General features: G+C 43.2%; 1 protein-coding gene across 1 annotated transcript; it reads left to right on the plus strand.

Annotated features, from left to right (window-relative positions):
• The first annotated feature begins 5551 nt into the window (after window positions 1–5551).
• ZGLP1 (zinc finger GATA like protein 1) lies at window positions 5552–23503 on the plus strand. The gene is made up of 6 exons (XM_042447656.1): window positions 5552–5730; window positions 13263–13814; window positions 16454–16545; window positions 20100–20193; window positions 21358–21489; window positions 23027–23503. The coding sequence occupies exons 1-6, from the start codon at window positions 5552–5554 to the stop codon at window positions 23040–23042; spliced, it is 1065 nt and encodes a 354-aa protein (XP_042303590.1). The 3' UTR covers window positions 23043–23503.
• Window positions 23504–24074: the final 571 nt, after the last annotated feature.

Here is a 24074-nt window from a genome sequence, read left to right on the forward strand (position 1 = left end):
CAGCAACCCGGCCCCCGGCTCAAAAAGGTTGCCTACCCCTGGATTAATATGTTCTTTCTAGGAATCTCCAGGTCCTCCAGCACAACTCTGTCAGAGGGTGACCATAGAGTTGTGCTGGAGAAAACACCTAGAGAAGTTCCTAGAGAAAACACTTCTCTAGGCATTTGTCGGTCTTTCAGCATGAGGCAGATGTTGACCATAGGGCTGCACTGGAGGACCCTGAGATTCCTAGAGAAGTGTTCTTTCAGGTAAAAAGAATAGTGTTTTTAAAATGGTTTTTCCACATTTCCAAGGATCCTTCACCCGTAACCCCAGCGAATGTGGAAGGACCACATTGTTGAATCCAAAGGCATAGTTTTGTTTTTTTCTAGATCAGTATGTAATATCATAGCACTTTTAAGCTGAAGAGAAAGAAGTTTGTAGTATTTACAAGATTGTAGTATATTATATTTGTAGTCTACGAAAGTTTATACTACAACATTTTTTCTCAGTTAGTCTTAAAGGTGCTACAATAACCTCTAGCTATATTTGTTTTTTAAAGTGACAGCCTGTCCTGCCATGTTTTAACATGGCCGTTATTTGCTGCTTATTGTAGATTGTGGTCCCCCATTGCTTTTCTTTTTCATCTTAGAATTTAAATTTTACTGTTGGAATCTTACAATTTAAAAATATTGTCGCTGTTATCTTTGTGTTATAACTTGATCACGTTTTTATTTGTGTTGAGATGCCATGAGTGAGTCCCAAAGAAATGTAGGGTATAAAATCAAATAAATAAATAAATAAATGAAATTGACAATTAGCAATATAAATTAGCATAATAATCAATGCCTGGCACTTCTGACCCCTGTCTTCTGTTCCTAGGGAGGAGGATATGTTGGACATGGCACCACTTCTTCAGGAGAACTCACGCCTAGGCTGCCAGATCATCCTTACCAAAGAACTGGAAGGGACCGAGTTCACTCTCCCCAAGATCACCAGGAACTTTTATGTGGATGGGCATGTCCCCAAACCTCACTGATTTCATTACTTGAGATCCCTGGGCTGGACCAGTATCCAAAGTGAGGTTGACCCAAGTTTAAGAAGCAGGCTTCAGAGCGCAATAGAGAGGAGGAGTTAGAGCAGCCGGGATTATTATTTTTCTTTCTTTAAAGAATAAGAAAATAGTTTGCTCCATGAGCAAGAGGATGGTGCTGAGGAAGGATCCACCAAGTAAGAGCCACTCATAATGAGTTAAGTGTTAAGCTTCCTGTGGATGTCTTTCTCTCTATGCCTTCTTTCAAAAGCCATGGCTGGATTAAGAATAAGCCTCATTTATGGTACTTGAAGGTTGCTGAGAGCTGGACCCTTGCTCCAGCTGTGCAGGCATCAATGGAAGAGATTTAATGGGGAGAGGAGAGATTTCTGCACAGTAATTGCAGCCTTTCAGAAAAGGGATATCGGGATCTGTGCAGTGAGTTTTGACTGCATACAGGGGAAAAAACATGATTTACTCTGACAAGCACTTCAGCTGGAATTCTCTTTAGCTTTCTTGTTCTGTTTTCTTCTGTTGTACAAGCAATGCTTTAATCTACACAGTGGCCTTCTTGTCTCTCATCTATCATTTGATTGTGGAAAAATGGGTATATGTTTCTGTTATTTAATTTGTGTCTCCAGATAATTAGGGGAAGGAAGTATATGTGCTTCAGTTCCCTTCTGGCTTGTATCAGTAAAGATATCAAAAACTGTTGCTGTCTTTGCCTTCATAAACAATATGGTGTATGCACAATATATCACAAAGAGAATCTATAGTTTAGTACTGACCAGGAGTATATATGTATTACTATTCAAAGACATGCATTACGTAGTACCTTTGGGGCTGTGTGAAAGTAGTTGTACCATGAGCTTTTGTGGATCTGGTCTTGCATCTGAGGATGCAAATCAAGTCTACGAAAGCTTATGCTACAAATTATTTCACTCAGTTAGTGTCAAGGGTGCTACAAGATCCCTCTGCATATGTAAGCTTATGATAAAGAAAAGGGGTGATGGGTTAAATCCCTTTTATTTAAAGTTACATAGTCTACCCCAAAGCCCAAGGTAGATTTCCCAATACTGTATAAGGTGGGAAAAAGATTGAACACTGTTCAGTCAATATCAGTTAATACAATAGTAGTTGTTGAGAAATAAGGTACAGAAGCCATTTACCTAACATTTTGACACTTGCTCCTCGTTTCTCTAGACTAGAAACGAGGAGCCTGTGGCCCACCAGAGTTTGTGGGGCTATATTTTCCATCATGCCTGATCACTGCACATCAGGTCTTCCATCACATGTTGCCCTTTCACCTGTAGCCATTAAAGAAGTGTTGGTTAAACTTTGGCCATTTCCCATACAGTAGCTGCCTGGATTTTCAGCCTCTGTGCCTTCTCTGTCATCTCAGCAATTCGAATTTAACAAAGGGTGTCATCAAGGGGAGCTAGCAAGGCAGAGGGAGAGATCCACAAGCAGAGGTCTAGTTTGTGTGCCTTCAAGTCATCTCTGACTTATAGCAGACCCTAAGGTGAACCTATGATGGGATTTTCTTTGTTTAGAGTAGGTTTGCATTTGCCTCTATCTGAGTCAGAGCAACAGTGACTTGCCCACGTTCACTCAGTGGGTTTCCATGTCTGACTGGGGATTCGAACCCTGGTTTCCAGAATCATAGTCCAACGCTCAAGCCACTACATCACATTGGCTCTCAGAGTTCTAGTCTACTATCATTAAGGTTTTATCAGGTGTTATAATCCCTTTCTAAGCAGTGTTGGACATGTTATTAATTTATGAGGAGTCCCGATGGTACATCTTGTGACTCCTGAGGCCATTACTTCTTTAGCTGCACCAGACAGTGATGGCTTCATCTGTTTCTCCTGACTTTCCTGATGCCTGCTACAGCAGGCTGCTTCATCCAGATGCATGACAAGACCATCCCTGGTTCTGATCTCCAAACCACACTGCAGAAATAATCCAGTTTGACAACACTTTAACTGCTCAGTGCTAGGGAAGTTTTGTGAGACACATAGCCTTTTCTGTCAAACTGCCACAATAAATACAGTTTCCAGGATTCCAGTCTGAGACTGCTTTAATCTAGTTTGAGACCACTTTAACTGCCCTGGCTCAGTTCCCTAATACTGAGTCAGGGCAGTTAAAGCAGCCTCAAATGGGACTATTTCTGCAGTGTGTTTTGGACCTGAGAGAGCCTTTAAATGTGTTTTTTTCCTAGTAGCTGTGTGACTGACAGCCACGCAGGTAACTGACCATGGGGTATAGAGAATATTCAATGATAATGAGCATAGAGTCAGCCACCTTGAGATATTTTCTCCTCCTGTGAGAACAAAAAGACCAATGCCTTCCCTAAATTTTGCCATTTTTAGTTGATACTGCATGCATTTTCACACCAAAGATGTTTTTTACCCAAAAGACTGGCAACATTTCTCTCCACATCCCTACCCAGGGTTCAAGGAAAGCTAGCCTTTAGTGTGTTGTGTGTATAATCTGCTTCTCACCAGTACTGGAGGGCTTGTTTAAGAGCTGAAGCTGGTGAAGGAACTCCCCTTGTAGACCAAAGCTTTCCAAACTTTCACTCTCCACAGTAAGACAAATTGATTCCCTGGCAAATTGCAACCCATTTTTCCTCTGAAGCAACAAACTATATCTATTGAGCAGGATCTTAAGATTCCTCCTGGAGGAAAGATGGAACACAAGAAAAATAAAGGAACAAAGAACAGGATTATAGAATCGTTGAGTTGGAAGAGACCACAAGGGCCATCCAGTCCAACCCCATTCTGCCATGCAGGAACTCTCAATCAAAGTATCCCTGACAGATGACCATCCATCCTCTGTTTAAAGACCTCTAAGGAGGAAGACTTCACCGCTCTCTGAGGAAGTGTGTTCCACTGTCGAACAGCCCTTAGGAGTTTTATTAAGACTGTTGAAGTTTCTTTGGAGGAGGCGAATGTGCAGAGAAGGCTCATTTAGACCCTATTCTGAAACACTAGGACCAGTCACTATCAGAATAATCTACCTCACAACTTTCATAGAATCTGAAGAGTTGGAGGGGGTCTCCAGGAGCATCCACTCCAACCTGCTGCCATTCAGGAATACAGAACTAAAATACTCCTGAAAAATGACCCTTTCAACCTCTTATCTAAAGACCTCCAAAGGCAGAGAGTCCACCACCTTCTGACAGTCTATTCCACTGTCAAAAAGCTCTAACATTTACAAAAGTTACTTCTAACGTTTAGCTAGAATCTGTTCTCTTGTATTTGGAACCCATTGGTTCGTGTCCTGGTCTCTGGAGCAGCAGAAAACAACTGACACTAAGGCAACCCTATCATGATGCTTTTTTTGGCAAGATTGGTTCAAGTTATGTTTGCTATTGCCTTCCCCTGAGGCTGAGTGCATGTGACTTGCCCAAAGTCACCCAGTGAGTTTCATGGAGGAATGGGGACTCAAACTGGTCACCAGAGTTCTAGGCTGCCACCAGACTGCAGAAATAATCCAGGTTGACAACACGTTAACTGTCATGGCTCAATGCTATGGAATCCTGTGGATTGTAGTTTGTTGTGGCACCAGAGCCCTTTGACAGAGAAGGTTAAATGTCTCCAGAAACTACCATTCCCAGAATTCCATTGCACTGAGCCATGGCTGTTAAAATAGGGTCATGCTGAATAATTTTTGGGATCTGGATGCAGCAGTTCCTCCTAATGTTGAGGTGGAATCTCTTTTCCTGTACAGTAGTTTGAATCTATTGCTCTGGGTCCTATTCTCTGGAGCAGCAGAAAACAAGCTTGCCCCACCCTCAACATGGTACTTCAAACACTTAAACAGGGCTATCATCATATCACCTCTTAACCTTCACTTCCCTAGGCTAAACATCCCCAGCTCCCTAAATCATGGTTTCCAGACCCTTCACCATTTTAATCGCTCTCCAGCTTCTCAACATCATTTTTGAATTGTGGTGCCCAAAACTAGACACAGTATTCCAGGTGTGGCCTGACCAAAGTAGAGTGGCACTATACTTCCAACCCCTATGCCACAAAAATTACAAATCCTGGGATTGCACAGGGATGGAGCTTCACCACCTTCAGGTGCTATCAAACCGTATGACCTTTCCAGTGTAGGATGGGATTCTCAAACTTTGGTCCTCTAGGCTTTATTTTAAGACTTCAATTCCCAGAAGCCCTAGCCAGCTTGGCCAACCAGTCAGGAATTCTGGGAGCTGAAGTCCCAAAAATCTGGAGGCCAAACATTTGGGTGCAAATGCACTCTGATGCCCTTCCTTCCCCTGAGGGTTGGAGGCACCCAACAGCTGTAGGCCTGGGCTTCCCAAGTGATGCTATATCTTCTTCCTCCTGGTTCCTGGGGGGCTGTGAGCCCTCCCCGGCTGCTAGGCCTGGGCTCCCAGGTGCAGCCACTTAAGGAGCCCTTGGCTGGCCCATGGGGCTGGCTGGCTGGTTGGATCCTCCCTTGCTCCTGGCCAGGGGGATCTGGAAAAGGGAACCCTCTTTATCCTCACTTTCCTTCTCTGGATCTCTCAGTATGGCAGAGGGGGAGCTTTTCGTGGAGGGGCAAACCCCGGATTTCTCCGTCCTCCAGGAGCTGCTGTGTCCTCCTTGCCTGGAATCTGAGCCTTGCAGCAGCAGCAGCAGCAGCAACAATGCTTTACTTTGCAAACCGAGGGTCGTCGGTCCAGAAACAGCCTCCATCAGAGAATCCAGGTTAGCTTCTCTATCCTCATTGGGGGGCTCTAGTGGGTCAGGATCCGGATCAGGATCTCTCTCTCACACACACATACACACACACGCACACGCACACACACCCTAGATCCAAAATCATTACGATTTAATCCGGAGCAGCACACACTTGATGATGTGTATTTCCTTTTTGTGTGTTTATTTTCTATTTTTATGCCGCCTTTCTCCAGGGAAGGAACCCAAGGCGGCTCACAAGATTTATTATATGTGTGTGTGTGTGTGTAAGATATATATAGAGAGAGGTAAGCCGCCTTGGGTTCGGAGAAAGGCGGCATAAACATGAACATAAACACACAAGTAAATACACACAGAGAGATAGATAGATGTTACCTATATATATCTTACCTGTATATATATATATTGTCTTATCTTACCTGTGTATATCTTACACACACACACACACACATATATATGTCTTATCTTACACACACACACACACACACACACATATATATATATATACATATATATATATAGGTGATAGGTAAGATCTATCTTAACGACGCAGGGCAGGAGCATGCGACTTCATTTTCCTCACCTGTGGAAGCAAGATGAAGGATGCATTTTATTCACTTCATCTCTTACTTTATTTATATGCCGCCTTTCTCCCAGGGATGGGACCCAAGGCGGCCTTCACAACCCGATGAAAATGTTTACAGCGACATTTTTTTATTTAAAAAAGAAGCATCACATTAAAACATGAAATGATGAAACTGATTAAACTAAAAAAAAACCATACCAAAGTGAAAAACAAATAAAATATATCCATCTACTTTATTTATTTCATTTCATCTGTCTGCCGCCTTTCTCCCTGAAGGGACCCAAGACGACTCATAGATTTTAAAAAAAAATTACAATTTTAATTCCATTAAAATCATCTGGAAACATTTAAAAACGTTCCCAACAAAAATAATCCCGTGAGATTTACTTTGGAGTAATTATGAATTGTGGGGCGAGTTTTGCTTTAATCTGAAACTTGAGGGTGTAGCCACACTGCAGAATTAAGGCACCACTTTAACTCTCATGACTTTAGGCTGGGATTTGTAGTTTGGTGAGGAATTCTGGTCTGCCAACTACAAGTCTCAGGACTCGGTAGAACATATTCAGGGGTAGCTCTGATAGCAAAGTATAATAACATCCAAAATCCACCAAACTCTCATACCTTTATGGGACCAACCAAAATGCACAAAATATATGACACAAGCTTTTGAAGCTCCACTGGCTTCTTCGTCTGGCAAAAAGTGTTTTAAAAACTATACTGTAGATTAGAGTCATTCTTCTGTAGGTTGGAGTCATGGCACTTAAAGTGGTGTCAAACCACTTTAGCTCTGCAGTGTGGATACACCCTGAGTCCCATTAACTTCAATGGGGTTGTTGTTGGTAGGGATCAACCGGTCTACAAAGCAGATCCTTTGCTGTGTTTACTCGGATTCCACTCCCAGGAGAAGTATTTTGGCTCAATGCTAAGGCATTTTGGGACCTGTAGTTTTGTGAGACCTTTAGCCCTCTCTGTCAGAGAGCTCTGGTGCCACAAAAAACTACAATTCCCAGGATCCCCTAGCACTGAGCCAGGGCAGTCAAAACGGTCTCAAACTGGATTATTTCTGCAGTGTGTGTTTTGGAATGAGACTCCCTCCTTTCCTGCCTTTGTCTGGGGCTGCATCCTCACTGCAGAAATAATCCGGTTTGACACCACTTTTAACTGGCAGGAATGCAGTGCTATGGAATTCTGGGAAGTGTAGTTTTGCGACATGATTCATCCTTCTCTGTCAGAGGAGCTCTGGTGCCACAACGAAGTACAACTCTCACAACTTTGATAGAGAGAAGGATAAATGGATAACAATAAGAGAAACTCTGGGTTACTTATTTATATATTATTAGGTTTACAGTATATCTAGTATATTCCTCCCAAATGGGATTCAAAGTAGCTATCTTATAAGGCTAGGTCCTAATATACTAGGTTTAATTAGCTACTAGGACAGTGGGAGACCAGGGTTCGAATCCTGACTGTGTCATGGAAACCTATTGGGTGACCCTGGGCAAGAAGTCACACTCTCTCAGCCTGAGGATGTATATGGCAAACCCCTCTGAACAAAACTTGCCAAGAAGACCCCATGATAGGTTCCCCTTAGGGTCACCATAAGTCGGAAATGATTTGAAGGCACACAACAGCAACAACAAACGGATAAATAAGGTGGCTTATTTATTGAAGGAAGGTGTTTTGGTTTTACAAAGTAGCCACCACAAACTACAAATCCCAGGATTCCATAGCATGGAGCCCTGTCAGATAAATTGGTGGCAAACTGAATCATTTCTGCAGTGTGGATGTGGCTCCCAGCCTGCACCTCCCCTTTGTGCCTGCTTTGCCAGCCTGAGTCCACAGAGGTGGGAAATGGTGGGCGACCCCTTATAGAGTAGGTTGGCCAAAAAGGAAGCCAAAGCCCTCCTGTGAGGGGGAAGGACCTTGTTGACTTCCCTTTGGGGCGGAGTGGCTGACCCCTGGGGGAAAAGGAGGGCCAAAGCTCCTGCTTTCTCCTCCTCCAAAGCAAGGAGGAGGTGGGTGGTGCAAAATGGAGGGCCTTCAGGGGAAAGGGGAGGACATGCCCCAAGAAAAGTTGCAAAATAGGAATTCACTTCATACAGGGGACCAGAAGTTCACCTCACCCCTAAGGAGGACAAAGTGTTCCAGAATAGAGGGCATTCCCAAATAAAAGCTACAAAACACACTAGAAATAGGAATTCACTTCATTCCAGATGCCCTAACTTCAAAGGAGGACAAGGCATAGCAAAATGGAGTACCTTGAAGGAAAAATGGAAAACATGACCCCCCCCCAAAAAAAAAGAAAACTACACAAACTCAGGAAATATGCATTTGTGCTTCTTAGCCCTGCTCAAAATGGAGGATATATTCTGAAAAAGAGGACTGGTCATCCTGCTCAGTGACGATAATAGGCAACCCATTTGAGGGAATAATTTCCTCCTCCTCCTTGAACCTGCCTCTAAAAGTGGCTATTTGTTGTGGAGTGCCTTCAAGTTGTTTCCAACTTCTGGTGACCTTAAACCTATTGCAAGGTTTTCTTGGCAAGTTTCTTCAGAGGAGGTTTGCCACGGCCTTCCTGTGAGGCTGAGAGAATGTGACGTGCCAAAAGTCGCCCAGTGGGTTTCATGACCATACACAGCAGGATATGTGTGTGTGTGTTGTGTGCCTTCAAATCATTTCCAACTTATGGTGACCCTAAGGGGAACCTATGGGGTCTTCTTGGCAAGTTTCTTCAGAGGGAGTTTGCCATGGCCATCCTCTGAATATGAGAATGTGACTTATGCAAGGTCACCCAGTGGGTTTCCATGACCGAGCTGGGATTTGAGCCCTAGTCTCCAGAGTCATAGTCCAACACTGAAACCACTAAACCATGCTGGCTGCCCTTTTTTTCTCTTGGCAGGTTTTAGGGGCACAAAAAACCAACAGTCCCCTCACGCAGCAGATTTTGGGAGTCTTGACTCGTGAAAGAGCACTACACTATAGGTTATTTAACAGCAAGCTTGGAGGAGAGTACTTTGTGACCTTTTTCTCTCTAAGGTGCCCATATAACTTGGCTGGCATTCTGTGTATACCTGGACATGGGGTACACCATTTCTATGCCACCAAGGTCCTCCTAACTGGAGCAATCCTTTTTGGAACAAATCTTGGCCTCAGCAATTGTCAAGAGTAAAAACATGAAAATATACATTTCAAGATTAGATCTGGTTGTTTTCTTAGGGCAGAGTGGGTCAGCCATCGGTGCACCATTCAGACATGCCCTGATACCCTTCAAGAAACTTAAAATTATTTCTGTATATTTTTGACCCATTAGCTTCCAACCCTGTTTTACAATAGGAAAACCTTCTGCTTAAACAAAAAGGTGGGCAGCTACTATTTAGGGTAGCTTCTCAAATTTCTACACCAGATTTGACCAGATTCTTCCCCCCTCAATCCTTCTTTCAGAGTGGATTTCTCAAGATTAGGATCAGCTTTGTCCATCTTAAATTATGTGAGGTGGCGAAATATACAAACCTCCCTCTGATGTATATGACTGAGAACACAGCAGGGTGCTTAAAGGGGTGTGTGTGTCAGGGAATAAGATAACAGAAGCTCTGGCTTATTTATTATTTATTGGATGTATACCCTGCCCTTCTCCACAAATGGGATGCAAGGTAGCTATAAGACCATAAATAAGGCAGCTTGTTTGTTTATTTAAGGAAGGTGTTGGTTGTACAGTCAGCCCTCCATAACTACCGATTCCTTATCCGTGAATTCAACCATGTATCTATCTATCTATCTATTCCAAAAAGCAAACCTTAGTTTTGCCATTTTATATAAGGGCCCAGGGGAAACTAAGGGATACCAAGTTGTTCTTCTGGATTGAAGAACAACTATTCCCATATAGGTCATCCAATTTTTAACAGGTCACAGATATTAAAACGTGGATGGAGGGGATGGGATGGGATTTGTCAGGAGGGATATTAAAATTCCCACTGGTTGTGAAGGAACCTATCAAATTTCTAGTACGAGTTTCATAAATTCATGGAAAATAAGAAGAAGCCGAGATTTTGACATTCATGTATTAGAGTTTTATCCAGCAGAATGACACTTTTTAAAAGTGAACAAAAAGGCTGTGTGTCAAGACATGCACAAAACTGACACCAGGAAAAACCTACCTACTTGAGCTCTGATGAGGGCTATTAAATAAATAATTTGGTTCGATTCCCTGCTGGGCCTTAAAACCTAGTGAGTGATCTAGGGCAAACCACACTCCCAGTCTCAGGGGAGGGCAAGAAAACTTGACAAGAAAACCCCATGATCGGGTTGTGTTAGTGGAGAACAGCTATTTTAAAAAGAGAGTAATATTTTTATCAGTTTCACTGATTATGTATCTGATAAGAATATAGGGGTTGTACCACTATATTTCTGACATGTTGTGTCACTATAATGGGCTTTCAGATGTCATAGGACCCTCATTTTCCTTCTCCCCCCTCCCTTTCTTTTTAAAAACTGCATCCCATTTCCAGAGCTGAAGTCTTCTGTAATACTGTCATTGTAACCTTAAGGCAACCCTATCATGGGGTTATCTTTGCAAGTTTTTTCAGAGGGAGAGCCATGTTGGGAGTTAGTGTGAGGTAGTGGTTTGAGCATTGGACTATGACTTGGAGACCAGGGTTTGAATCCCATCTAGGCAATGGAAACTCACTGAGCGACCTTGGGCAAGTCACACTCTCTCAACCTCAGAGGATGACAATAGCAAACTCCCTCTGAAGAAACTTGCCAAGATAACCCCATGATAGGGCTGCCTTAGAGTTGCCATAAGTCAGAAACGACTTGAAGGCACACAATAATAGCAAAAAATTTAGACTAAGATATTAATTATACCATCCCACACATGACTACTGGGAAGTAAGACCCAATATAACTAATGGAACTTTGTAGTGATTCCTGTACGCCTTCAAGTAGTTTCCAACTTATGGTGACTCTATCATGGATTTTCTTACCCTCAGATAAGAACAGCAGCAGTAGACAAACCCCAGAGGTTGAATTCAAATGTGTAGCTGTCTTAGTCTAGAAAATCAGTATGCAGAGGTGTCTTGTAAGCACCTTTGAGACTAACTGAAAGAAAGAAGTTGGTAGCACGCGTTTCACATGCGTCTGACGAAGTAGGGTGAAGTCTACAAAAACTTATGCTGCCAACTTCTTTCTCAAAGGTGCTACAAGATATCTTTGCATCGCAGGAGGTTGTTCAGCCAGAGGCTTTTTTCTTTTACATGACCAAAAACAGGCATGACCCTGCATTTGACCCTGTGTGACCCTGCATTTGACTTGCAGGAAGGCATTTATTGCTACAGTCATGCAGAAAACATTTTAGAAGAAAAAGGAAAAAAGCCCACTTTATTTTGGCAGATGCGGTGGGGCAGTTTTACTATAGAGACATTTGGGAAGGGTTGTTCTTCCGGAGAAGCAGTCCTAAGAGCTAGAATAGCATAGTGGTTTGAGTGTTGGCCTATGACTCTGGAGACCATGGTTCGATTCCCAGCTCAGCCATGAAAGCCCTTAGGCAAGTCACACTTTCTCAGCCTTGGGGAAAGACAAAGGCAAAACCCCATCTGAACAAAACCTGCCAAGAAAAGCCCATGATAGGGTCTCCTTGTGGTCACCATAAGTCAGAAACTTGAAGGCACACAACAACAAATCCTAAGAGAAGGACCCCAATATGGGAAGTGACCCTAAGGGATTCGGGGGAAGGAATGCCCCTTAGGGCTAAAAATTATGGGAGGAGGACTAATTTCTTGGGTATTATTATTATTATTATTATTATTTCTTATATCCTGCCTTTCTCCCAATACAGGGACTCAAGGTGGCGTGTGTGTGTGTGTTGTGTGCCTTCAAGTCATTTCTGATTCATGACATCCCTATCATGAAGGTTTTCTTAGCAAGATTTGTTCAGGGGTTTGCCATTGACTTCCCCTGAGGCTGAGAGTGCGTGACTTGCCCAAATGGATCACATAACTCATGATGAGGTGGATGCTTGAGCAAAATGTGGCAATCCATTCATCTCCCGCCAGTATGAAATTGTGGCTTGAGTGTTGGGCTACAACTCTTGAGGCCAGGGTTCAATTCCCAGCTTGGCCATGGAAACCCACTAGTTGACCATGAGTATTCACACTCAGCTTCAGGGCAAGCCCATGGCAAGCTGCCTCTGAACAAATATTGCCAAGAAAACCCTATGATTGCCATAAGTCGGAAATGACTTGAAGGCATGCACCACACATACCCCTCTGCCTGAAAGGAGACACATACTCAAATGAATGATAGTATTTGCCCATAGAGATAACATACTTGCCCATAGGGATACATAGGAAAATACTTGTCCATAGGGAAATATTGGAGAATACATACCCATAGTATTTTATTCTTAATAGGGAAATGCAGCTCCTCATAGAAAAATCATATCTGTCCATAGGGAAGCATATGATATTTACTGCCCACAGGGAAAATATACCTCACCATAGAAAAATCATACCTGCTCAAGAAATCATAGGTTTTATTGGCTATAGTGAAACTGCAGCTCCCCATAGGAAAAACTATACCTGCACATAGGAAATCACAGGATATTTGTTATTCATAGGGAAAATAAAGCTCCCAGTAAAAAAAATGATAGCTTCCCATACGGAAATAGGGTCCAAACAGGTGTCACCCCTTTCCTTGAGGTCACCTGGTGTGGTCCACATCTTGTGTGCCAGTCTAGTGACACCACTGGAATACTATGGGGAGCTGCATTTCTTTATTAGCAATACAATCCTATGAGCAAGTATCTCCCAAAGTTTCCCTATGGGCATGTTGGAATGGATGGTCCTTGGGGTCTTTTCCAGCTCTGTGATTCTGTCATTTCTTTTAGTACATCATTTGAAAAGATTCTCCACCCTCCCCTTGTACTGTCTTTCTCCTTCTTTCTATCCCCCCCTCCCAGGTTCGATCCCATCATCGGCATGGCTTGCTGCCTCCAGATCCCAGAGAGCCAGGCCCTCAGCTTCCTGCAGGAGACCACCCAATTCCTCTCCCAGTCTGGGCCCACCAGCACCACCACAGCCATCTATGGCCCCATGGTGCCCCATGGCTATGGAGCCTGCTTCCCTGAGGGGGCACAGACCTCCTTCGGATCCCTGGACACCCTGAGCCTCATCAGCCTCCATTGCTCCAGCCTTGAAACAGAGCCAGGGGTTGGGATGCCCATGCAAGAATGGAACCCCATTGCCTGTGCCAAAGAATATGGAGGTCACCATCTGTGGGCAACGTGCCTGGAAGAGCCCCAGACAGCTCAGCCACTAGGGATCAGTGTCCCTCATATATCTGAGTCTCCAAGGGAAGGCACCAGGAGAGTTTCCCGCAAGCAGTCCAACCCCCAGCGGAGCTGTGAGCCCCTGGATTCTGCTTTCCAAGGAGTAACCTTTCAGATGCATCTGCATCTCTGCCCTGGCAGTTCTGAGGGCTGCAGGCTCCTCATATGTCCCCGATACAGCAGGTACTGTACTTTTTAAATGCTTTTATCTTTTTAATTGTATTCTGTTATTTTCAAAAAACCAGAACAGCAAGTGAACAGTTTTAATATTGTAAGAGCTTAATTCTGTTTTAATGGTCACTTTTGTATTTTTTTTCATAGTACTGTGGTTTTAAACGGTAAGCCGCTTGGAGTCCCAATTTTGGGGGGGGAAGCAAGATATAAATACAGTCAGCCCTCCATATTCACGAATTCCTTATCCACAGATTCAGACATCCATGGCTTGAAAATATTTTATACACACACACACACACATTCTGAAAAGCATGCCATGATTTTACCATTTTATATGAGGGACGCCATTTTAATATCCACTGTACTGTATTTAATGGGACTTGAACATCTATGGATTTTGGTATCCATGGGGGGTCCTGGAACCAAACCCCAGCAGATACCAAGGGCCCACTGTAAAAACTTTGTTGTACTTTGGTCATATCATGAGAAGACATGATTCACTGGAAAAAGCAATAATGCTAGGAAAGGTGCAGGGACACAGAAAGAGAGGAAGGCTGCATGTTGGATGGTCTTTATTAAGGAAGTCACAGGTATGAATTTGTAGGAACTAAACAGAGCAGTGGAGAACATGGAGTCTTGCAGGTGTCTCATCCACAGGGTTGCCATGGTTTGAGATCAATTTGAGGGTGGTTAACAACAAAAATAAATACAACCATAGTTCTGCAGTGTGGATGCAGCTGTAATGGCTTTCCCCCGGGTTTAGTCGCTTGAGATGGAAGAGGATGGTGCCTTTTTTTGGACCATGTGCAATAGCTGACCAGACTGGCAGCTGAATCTAGACTTCACCACATTTGAAGGATGCAGTCCACACTTGAAGTGGCACAGCAGGGCCAGCAACCTGGCACACACACACACAGAACTGCCCTTCCAGTGCCTGAATGCATCTCCCTCCCTCCTAGCATATGCTTCCATGTGTTTTGGAAAGATCAGCCCTGCATTTCTCTTAATTCTGTCTAGCACCACATGCTGTTGCACTGCAAAAACCCTGATCCCCAAGCTTTAATTGGCATAACCAATGCTTGGGAACCATGTGGGTAGTGGTCTGAACTGTCCCTGCACTAGTAAGAGTTTAAAAGCAGAGAACCCAGATGCTTAAATCTATTGGTTTCTAGCTTTTGCCCAAATTGAGACACTGTGGCATTTTCCTGGGTACTTCCCATATCTAGCTCTCAAAACATTTGTTACTCAGCAAAATGGCTAGACAATCCTTAATAGCCCACTTCCTACATTCTTACCTTTTTTTCTTATTGTGAACTGCTATAAACCAGATTCAGTGGGTATAGTCCTACAGGGAAGTCAATATAGTGCGTAAAAGTGACTTTTGCATCTTATGGTGTATTCTGATATTATTATGTTGTTTTCTATTTGCATAATTATCTCATCGGAGAGAGAGGGGTGGTCATTTCAGGTGGAAGATGCTGGATGGTGTGGAAGGATCAGGGGTAGGCAACCCTTTTGAGCCGGGGGCCGGGTAGCTGTCCCTCAGACAACTGGGGGGCCGAAGCCAAAAAATAAATAATTAAATATTTTTTTTAAAAAATAAAATAAATAAATAAACCAGGACAAAATTTTCAAATGGAGGGCACTTTTTAAATAAAAAATGGAGGACACGTGAAAAAAATTGCTGATTTTTAAAAAATGTTAAGATAAATGCATGTTTCTGAGGCTTCTATAGACAATCGCCCCCCAAAGGCCCCGGCAGCAATCGGTGGCAGGACTGGGCTGGGGCCGGTCCCAAGGCCTTGCCGGGCCACATCCGGCCCGCGGGCCGCTAGTTGCCTACCCCTGGACAAGATAGTACAACCTCCTTCTCTTTCAGTACCCCTCCCATCACCAACTCTGAAGAAAGATTCAGTTGCTTGCCCAGTTGTCTTCTGTGTAGGCAGAGTGACAAATGAAAAGGTGGAGGGAACAGGGCAGGTTCAAGATACTTTGCTGTCTGAGGTAGAGGACAGATGTACAGAGGCTGATGGATTGGCAGCTAAAACTTCTTTACTGCTTGGGATGGGATAGCATTTTCCATTATCTCTGAAACAGCAGGCTAGTATTTAAGGTGCATGAGCTGGACAGGTTATATAGTACAGAGAGAAAGGACTTTATCACACAGGAGGAATTTCTCTTAATTTCGAATGAAAAAAAAAAGTGGGGCCAGAATGCATTTACGTGAATTTGCTAGTTCAGCGAATTTACGTGACTGCAAATTGTGTTCGAACTGGCTTCCCATTACCCAAAAATAGCATGCCATTGCCCAAATTTGCGTGTGGTAGTCTATCACGCAATAACGTGAAACCCCATGAATGTGCTCAGATTGCCATTGGATTATATTTCCAATTTCCCTTGTCTGATAAAGTCCAAAGAGTTGGTGAGTTCACAAAGAACAGCAAGGAGACTGCCCCTGCTGTTCTCCTTATCATAACCTCCCCACAGTATTTATCTCCTAAGACAATTGCACCATTTTACCTAATAGGAATACTGGAGACTTGGATGGGACACTATTCCTGTTTAATATGTAAGAGTGTAGAACTAAGTAAAACAAAAAAATAAATAAAAAGAGAGTCTAAAATATTACACATCTAATCTGTGTTCAGTGGGAAACTGAGGAAAAGAAGAGTCCCTTTAGCAAAAGAAGAGGGCAGAACGGGCAGTTCGGAGGAGGAAGAAGGATGTCTCTCTACCCACAGTATGTTCCCCTTTTTTGAGGCACTAAGTATATGTAGTATCACCTGGTAATCACTGAGGTTCTGACGGATGATACCAATGTTGTGTTGCATTCAGTTTCTCTTCAAGGGAAGAAAGGATCCAAAAGCTAGATGAGACTGTGGGAACTCCCAGGCTAATGATCTGATCTACTTAGCAGGACTGGGAACTGTCATCCTCCCTTCAGTGTTTATGACTGCAACCCCCATCATGTTGTTGGGGGCTGTTGGGAGTTGTAGACTAAAAAATATTTGGCAGGCCAATGGATCCTGGCCCCCCCCCCCCCCTGCAAGTCATTTGACTTGGCAATTGAGTGTTTAATGCGATCAAACACCTGCACTGTCATTATGGTCTCATAACCATGGTTTTACCATTGCTGATTCTATAAGCAGAGACTGAATGTTACACTGACAGAGGAAGATGGGGAATCATCCTGATTTCAGCTCTAGTAGGTAACCATCACTGGGTGCAACACTGGGCAAAATAGTATTGTGTTACAGAAGTGGATGGTGGGAGATAAATCCTGGATGACTCATCAACACAATATCCTGAAGGTGTCTTGAATTCCAAAAGGCTGGCAGGAACATGGACATACATCCATGAGTCTATATATGATACTGAGGTTTTTATTTATGTACGGTAGTTAATTACTTAATTTCCCACCTTTTTACCAGAACCCAAGGAGGCTTACAATGTAACCATGGCTGAGAGTTTAATTGAGATATTTTCTTTTCTTATGAAGCAAGCTACAGTACAACAGACAGTTTCAGTCATACCGGTTAGCCAGCATGGTGTGTTTGGTGAGGTGGCAAGGCATGGGGAGGGAAAAACAAAGTACAGTGGTACCTCGGGTTACGAAATTAATTCGTTCCGCCGCCGCTTTCGTAACCCGAAAAGCCTTCTCAAGCCGAAAACCCATAGGCGCTAATGGGGAAAAGCCGCGATTTCGTGTGAAATAGCGCCGAAAAGCACCAAAAATTTTTTCGTAACCCGAAAAAACGTTCGTAAGCCGGAACAGTTTTTTTGAATGGATTTTTTTCGTAACCCGGAAATTTCGTAAGGCGGCGCATTCGTATCCCGGGGTACCACTGTAGCTTCTTCCTTTATTTCAAAATCAACAATCCAGAGTTACTTCATATGGCAAGGTCCACTGGTATTTGATGAAACTGACAAGTTTGATGTCTCTCTAATTATACAGGAAGCAAATAGATGCCTGTGACTGCCTGAGTTTAGAGACACACACTGTGGGATAAAGGAGTATATCCCAGGGTATTAGCCTGCTACAGTGCCTACAGACAGATGTAACTTTAGTGCTAACTGAAATATGCCAACAAATATGGAAAACAAAGAGGTGGCCAACAATCCACAAGAAAGGAGATATAAAAGACTGCAGCAACTATAGGACAATAGCACTAATCTCACATGCAAGCAAAATAATGCTACAAATTCTGCAGCATAGACTCCAACCAAACATAGAGAGACAAATCCCAGATGTGCAAGCAGGATTCAGAAAAGGAAGGGGTACTAGGGACCTCATTGTAAACATAAGAAGGATAATTGAATGCACCAAAGAATTTCAAAAAGGAATCAGCATGTGATTCATAGACTACAGCAAAACATTTGATTATACAGATCATGAAACCTATGGAATGCACTCAAAGACATGGGCATGCCTTTACACCTGATAGTCCTGATGAAGAATCTGTACCAAGAACAGGAGGCATACAGGGCCCCCCATATACTATTTAAAAAATCCCCAATGGCTCTAACAGCAGTAAGAAGTGTGTGAGAGAAAATGCTTGTTTTTCCAACACACTCTGGTAAAATATCAGTGGAATATCTCTAATTAGTAACTGGAGATAAAATGAATTAGGGTCTGAACAGACAGGCCAAAATAAAGCAGCTTCAGGCCATTTTGGAGCTGTGCTGTTTAAATTATGCATGCATCGTAAGAGGCCAGAAGCCATGCAGAAACTGTGTTCTGGTCCTTAGGACTGAAGCGCAGCTTTAGTGCAGCTCCCAGCCTCTTAGGAAGCATGCATTGTTTAAACAGCACACCTCCAAAGTGGCCCAAAGCTGTTTTTTGTTTGTTTGTTTGTTTGTTTGTTTGTTTTTGGCCAGCCTGTTCAGACCCTCAGTTTCCTTTTCTCAGGGGTCATTCCCACTACGAAAAGCTCTGAATCGTGCTTCGAGCTATATGCCCCTAGTTCCCATTGGAAATCGATCCCGATCCTCATTGGATCGATTCCCATAGGAAAAAATGCAGAGTAAACACAAAAAGCCCGGGGTTGTTTGGTAGCAATTATTTTGAGGTTCTTTTGCGAAGAAGCGATTCCGACCCATTTCCAATAAGTGGGAACGCCAGATTGGAACGATTCTTTCAGAGGGGAGGTACAAATGGAGGGGTGTGTGCTGCCCATCCCCAAAGCCGTCATACACACACCACAGCATTACCGTTTTGGGTACTTTCTAAAAATAAATAAAAAAACTAATCACAAAATTGATAGATTGGCAAAGCAACTACTTGCAAAAGCAGGTAGATGCTAAGCCATTCTACCGATTTTGCGATTAAAAGAAAAAAGGTGCCCTCATCCTCATCCTCCCAGCCTCAGCGCTCCATTCCCCAGCCTTGCCTTGGCCCCTTCTTCGGTGTCCGCGCTCCCTCCCCTGGCCTTGCCTCCATCCTCCTCCTCTCCGCTCAAGATTCCCTCCCCACTTCCACCCATGGAGCAGCCGATCCAATGCTAGCAGGGGCCCAAGAGGGACCCCTGGAGGTCTCCCTCCCCACTGCCACCCATCGATCAGGCTTTTACCAATGTGGCAATGGTGGCAGGGAGGGGGGAGGAAACCCACTGGTACCCCATGGAGGAAGGAAGGCAGGGATGATAAGGGAAATCCACGCATCCCCATGGGCCCTCCTTCTCCAGGACATGCCCTCCATTTAACCACCACCACCCTCGTACGGGCTTGTCAGTCCAGCTGCTTATGTCACAATGATTGACGTGCCTTTGACATGCAGGGGAGCCAGTGGAAACTAAAAAAAGGGCAAAAAAGGGGGGGGAGGGGAAGAACTGAGTTCATAGGGATCAGGAAAAAACCCTTTCATAGTGAGAATGAGGGACCTTTTGGAATTGATTGCTATAGTGGGGCGGAGCCGAATTTGAACATGGGGTATTCTGCCAGTGGGAATGAGCCCTCAGTTGGGTCTTGACTCCTCCATCTATGACACTCTTATTCTTAAATATATTTTTGAAATTGAAATCTGACATGTTGTTGTATAATGATTGCAATTTTGAAATATTGATAATGACATTTCTCCCAGGTTGTCTTCAGTGACGTCTTAAAAAATTTAGATGTCTTCTTTAAATAAAAATTGAGAGGCAAATGAATACCTGGATGACTTGTCCTAGTATTGGAAGTGTTTGAATCGGAGAGAAACTAGGAAGGAGAGGGCTATAGCATTATTGGCTTCTGCAGACTTAATTATCCTGAGTTGTTTAGGAGTGTTGTTTGATCAAGGTGTCTCTTTGCTTCAAGGGTATAAACGTTGTGCTTCTTGCAAGACCAGGAAAACACCACTTTGGAGAGATGCTGAAGATGGGACACCTCTCTGCAATGCCTGTGGCATTAGGTACCTAGTTATTTTAATCAATGTTGAAATATCATAGAAAATTTTACTGTGGTTTTGTCTAAAGCAGGGGGCATGAAATGCAGCTCTCCAGAAGTTTAGTTTGGGGCTGTACATACAATCCCTAAGGTTTTCTAGCTGGATTGGAGCTGTGGCAACTGCACACCACAGCCCCAATCCAGCCTTTCTAGGGCAAGAAAAGGAACAGCAAAAAACAGTTCCTTTTTGCACTCTAGAAAGGGTGCCATAGCCACAATGGTGCGGCTATATGGCGCTCCTTCGGCACTGTGTCATATGGATGCAGTATTGGAAGAGCACGATGATGCTGTATGCCATGTGGAGTAGCATGCGGCATCATGGCACCGTGGGGGCAGAGTCGGGGTGTACGTCATCTGGACACAATGCCCTGACTCCATCCTCATGCCGGCCCAAAGTGCCGCCCGGTATAGAGCATTTATTTATTTATTTATTTATTTAATAAATATGTTTGGCTACGGCTCCATTGCCAGACACAAAATGATTATAGCAGAACTGGGACACCCCCATCAATAGGACCTCAGCAGATCTTAGCACTGATACCATCATTTCATGTCTGGCTATCAGGAACACTTAAGACATTTGCCCTGCTCCCCATCAAACAGGGGCTTCAGAGGCTATTCAGTAGGTTGCGGGGCAGTCTTGAGCACTGTGGAGAGAGGAAAGAAATTCCAACTCCAGCAGCACCCCAACAAGCACCTGTGCATGCATAAGAGCCAGAGTGGTATAGTGGTGTGAATATTGGACTATGACACTGGAGAACAGTGTTCAAATCCCCACTCAGCCTTGGGTCATCTTGGGCAAGTCACACACTCTCAGCCTCAGAGGAAGACAAAGGTAAAACCCTCTGAATAAATCTTGCCAAGAAAACCCCATGATAAGCCTGCTTTAGGATCACCATAAGTCATAAACACCTTGAGGGTACATAACAACAAGAAGAATGTCCTTCACAGGATGCCAGCCAAAGTGCTCCCCCCTTCATGCCATTTGGAATTATTTTGGAATTTAGAGTTGGGGAGGGAGGGAGGTTGACTGATATGACTTACAAGAATCAAAACACAACGGAATTAATAAGTGGCAATGACCAACCACATAACTTAACCAACTGAATTGGGAATGTTTCTCCCATAGGTACAAAAAGTACAGAATTCGGTGTTTTCGGTGTTGGAATATTCCAAAGCATGGTGGGAAACCCTACTCACACTGCTCCAATTGTGGAGGAAGACTGCGTGTAGTAGCAGCCCAACCAAAATGTGGGAAAAGGTAAATGTGTATATGTATGGATTCATGAAACTTTTACTGCAAAGTGTAAATAATTAGCCACAGAGCTATGTTGAGTGAGAGCCAGCATGGTGTAGTGGTTTGAACATTGGAATATAATTCTGGAGACTAAGGTCTGAATCCTTACTCAGCCATGGAAACCCTTGGACAAGTCACACTCTCCTAGCCTCGGGGGAGGCAAGGACAAACTCCCTCTGAACTAATCTTTCCAAGAAAATATCATTATGGTGTTTAGGGCCACCAAAAGTTAGAAACAACTTGAAGCAGCACAACAACACAGTTATGTTCCATTTGCTTTGATCCATCCCTATACTGGATGCTCATGTCTGACACTCCATTGCACAACTATTTATGTCTGCACATTACACACTGTGAATGGGACCCTGTAGTCCAGGGATGGGCAACATTCATTCCTCCCAGATGATGTTGGACTGTAACTAGCATTCCTTATCATGAAGTGTTCTAGTTGCAGCTACTGAGATGTACAGTCCCACAACCACTGGGAGAACCACATAGTTTCTACCCTGTTGTAAAGGGCTGCAACATGGGCCCAGACATCCTATCAACTCTGGGCCCTAGAAACTCTCTGGCCATCCCTGAGAAACCATGCAATTTCATGTTCATTATAAAAGCAAAGTTACAAGCAATTTTTTGCTTGTAAAACAAGAAATTTTATTTTAAAGGGACAATTTGTTTCCTGAATGCAATGGCATAGAAATAAATGTCCGTCCACAAGGTTAAACCATTCCTAAGAGTTTTTTCACAGGGACTTTGTCTACAGAGATAATGGTTACAGGTTTTTAAGTTACAAATGTAGGACCACATAAACTGATCATAAACTTTAATGAATGTACTGGAATATTTCCTGATGTTTTATAGTATGTCTTAGATGGACTCTGCAAAGGGGTTGTGAAATGCCCAACAAGGCATAAAGATGGGTACCCTGCCCAGTGGAAAATTAGTTCAGAGCTTTGCAACATATTTGGCTCTAGGTTTAGTGCTGAAATACAACAGTGCTCTGGGTAGAAATATCTCTGGTTAGAAGTCTCAGGAGCTGCCACCAGTCAGTATAGACTAGGTGTGGGAAACAGATAGCCTTCCAACTTTTGAATTCCAATTCTTATTGGCCCCATTAGCTATGCTGCCTAGGTATCATAGTAGGGAGATGGTGCTGAGGATTCTCTGCAGAAATGCCCAACCCCTTTCATGGGAGCTTTATTTTGTGGTTCTCATGAGAAGGAGAAAAAAGCAATTGGTTTAAAGATGTGTGTCCTAAATCAGTGCTTCTTAAGCTAACTGAAGTGAAAGATAGGGTTCCCCCCCCCCCATGGGCCAGGGACCAGCCCCATATTTGCATGTATTGACTACAACTATTTCTTGTTTTCCTGGAAACCTGCTGAGGACTGGCAGCCAGTGGCTCACAGACCAACATGTATTGCCCTAAAATGCACTGGTTCTTTCCCCTTTCACACCACCATCTTATGAAAAACCAACTGAAAAGGTTTCTTTTCTTTTCTAGATGTGCCACGTTCTAAAGCATTGCTGCTAACCAGATTCCAAAATAGCTCTTATCAAATCTTGCCAACCCGACTGAGAGTTTGGGATGGACTGTTAGGTGGAGGGCATTTAGATTTATTGACCAAGACTCAGCGGGCATCGTTTTTTGGTTTGGGTGTTTCTTTTGTGGATGTTTGGTTGCACCATCTGTCTGTCTGTCTGTCTATATGTGTGTATCTGTGTCTGTGTTTGGAGTGGGAAGAGGTAAGAAAGAAAATGGAAGTTGTTTCAAGAAGAGAGGTGGTACTTCAGTTGATCATCTAAGACAGAAATGATGATTAATGGAGAACAGGGATGCTTAAAGCACTTTTCAAGGGATTATTCCTGTCCATCACATTGGAAAGTGCAAAGCCCTTTATCCTCCCTGGTTCTGAAGAACTCGGACAGGATGCCTGACTGCTGACTGGGTGCTTTCCCTAGAAAAGAAGCGGAAAGGCAATGCAATGCATCCCCTGAAGTGAAATCTCTGGAAGGAGTTTGTATAAAACAAATTATGCCTTCACTTCCAAAAGAGGAAGGCTTTTATGAGATCAGGAGCAAAAAACAAAACTAGTCACCTGTGTCTGAGTACTTTCCTGAACTCCTGATTAAGTTTATCTACTTTTTTGCCTGTTTACAAATTATACCAAGTGTATTGTTTAAAATAGAGAGTATTTTTATACTGGGTGGTGATCTATTTTTTTTAAGATGCTGATAAACCTCTCTTGTTGGTACAGCATGGAACAAACATGTTCATGTGAATATCAGTGCTTCCACTAGTCTGTAATATGTTTAGAAGTCTAGTACTTTCCATTTAGGACTGTGTCATATTTGACTGTATGGGCTTCCTTTTGAAATGTTTTCGTTTATTTTGTGTAAATAAAATTTCTATTTGAAGTGTTTGGTTGATGTTTTCTCCACCTGATAGAGCAGAGCAAAAAAGAAATTAAAAGAAAAAACAGACTTGCTGTTTTCTAAAATTAAAAACAATTTGTTCGTTTTCTTTGTTCTGAAACTTTAAAAAAATTAAT

The sequence above is a fragment of the Sceloporus undulatus genome, chromosome 2 (genome assembly GCF_019175285.1).
Source record: "Sceloporus undulatus isolate JIND9_A2432 ecotype Alabama chromosome 2, SceUnd_v1.1, whole genome shotgun sequence".
Classification (NCBI taxonomy): domain Eukaryota; kingdom Metazoa; phylum Chordata; class Lepidosauria; order Squamata; family Phrynosomatidae; genus Sceloporus; species Sceloporus undulatus.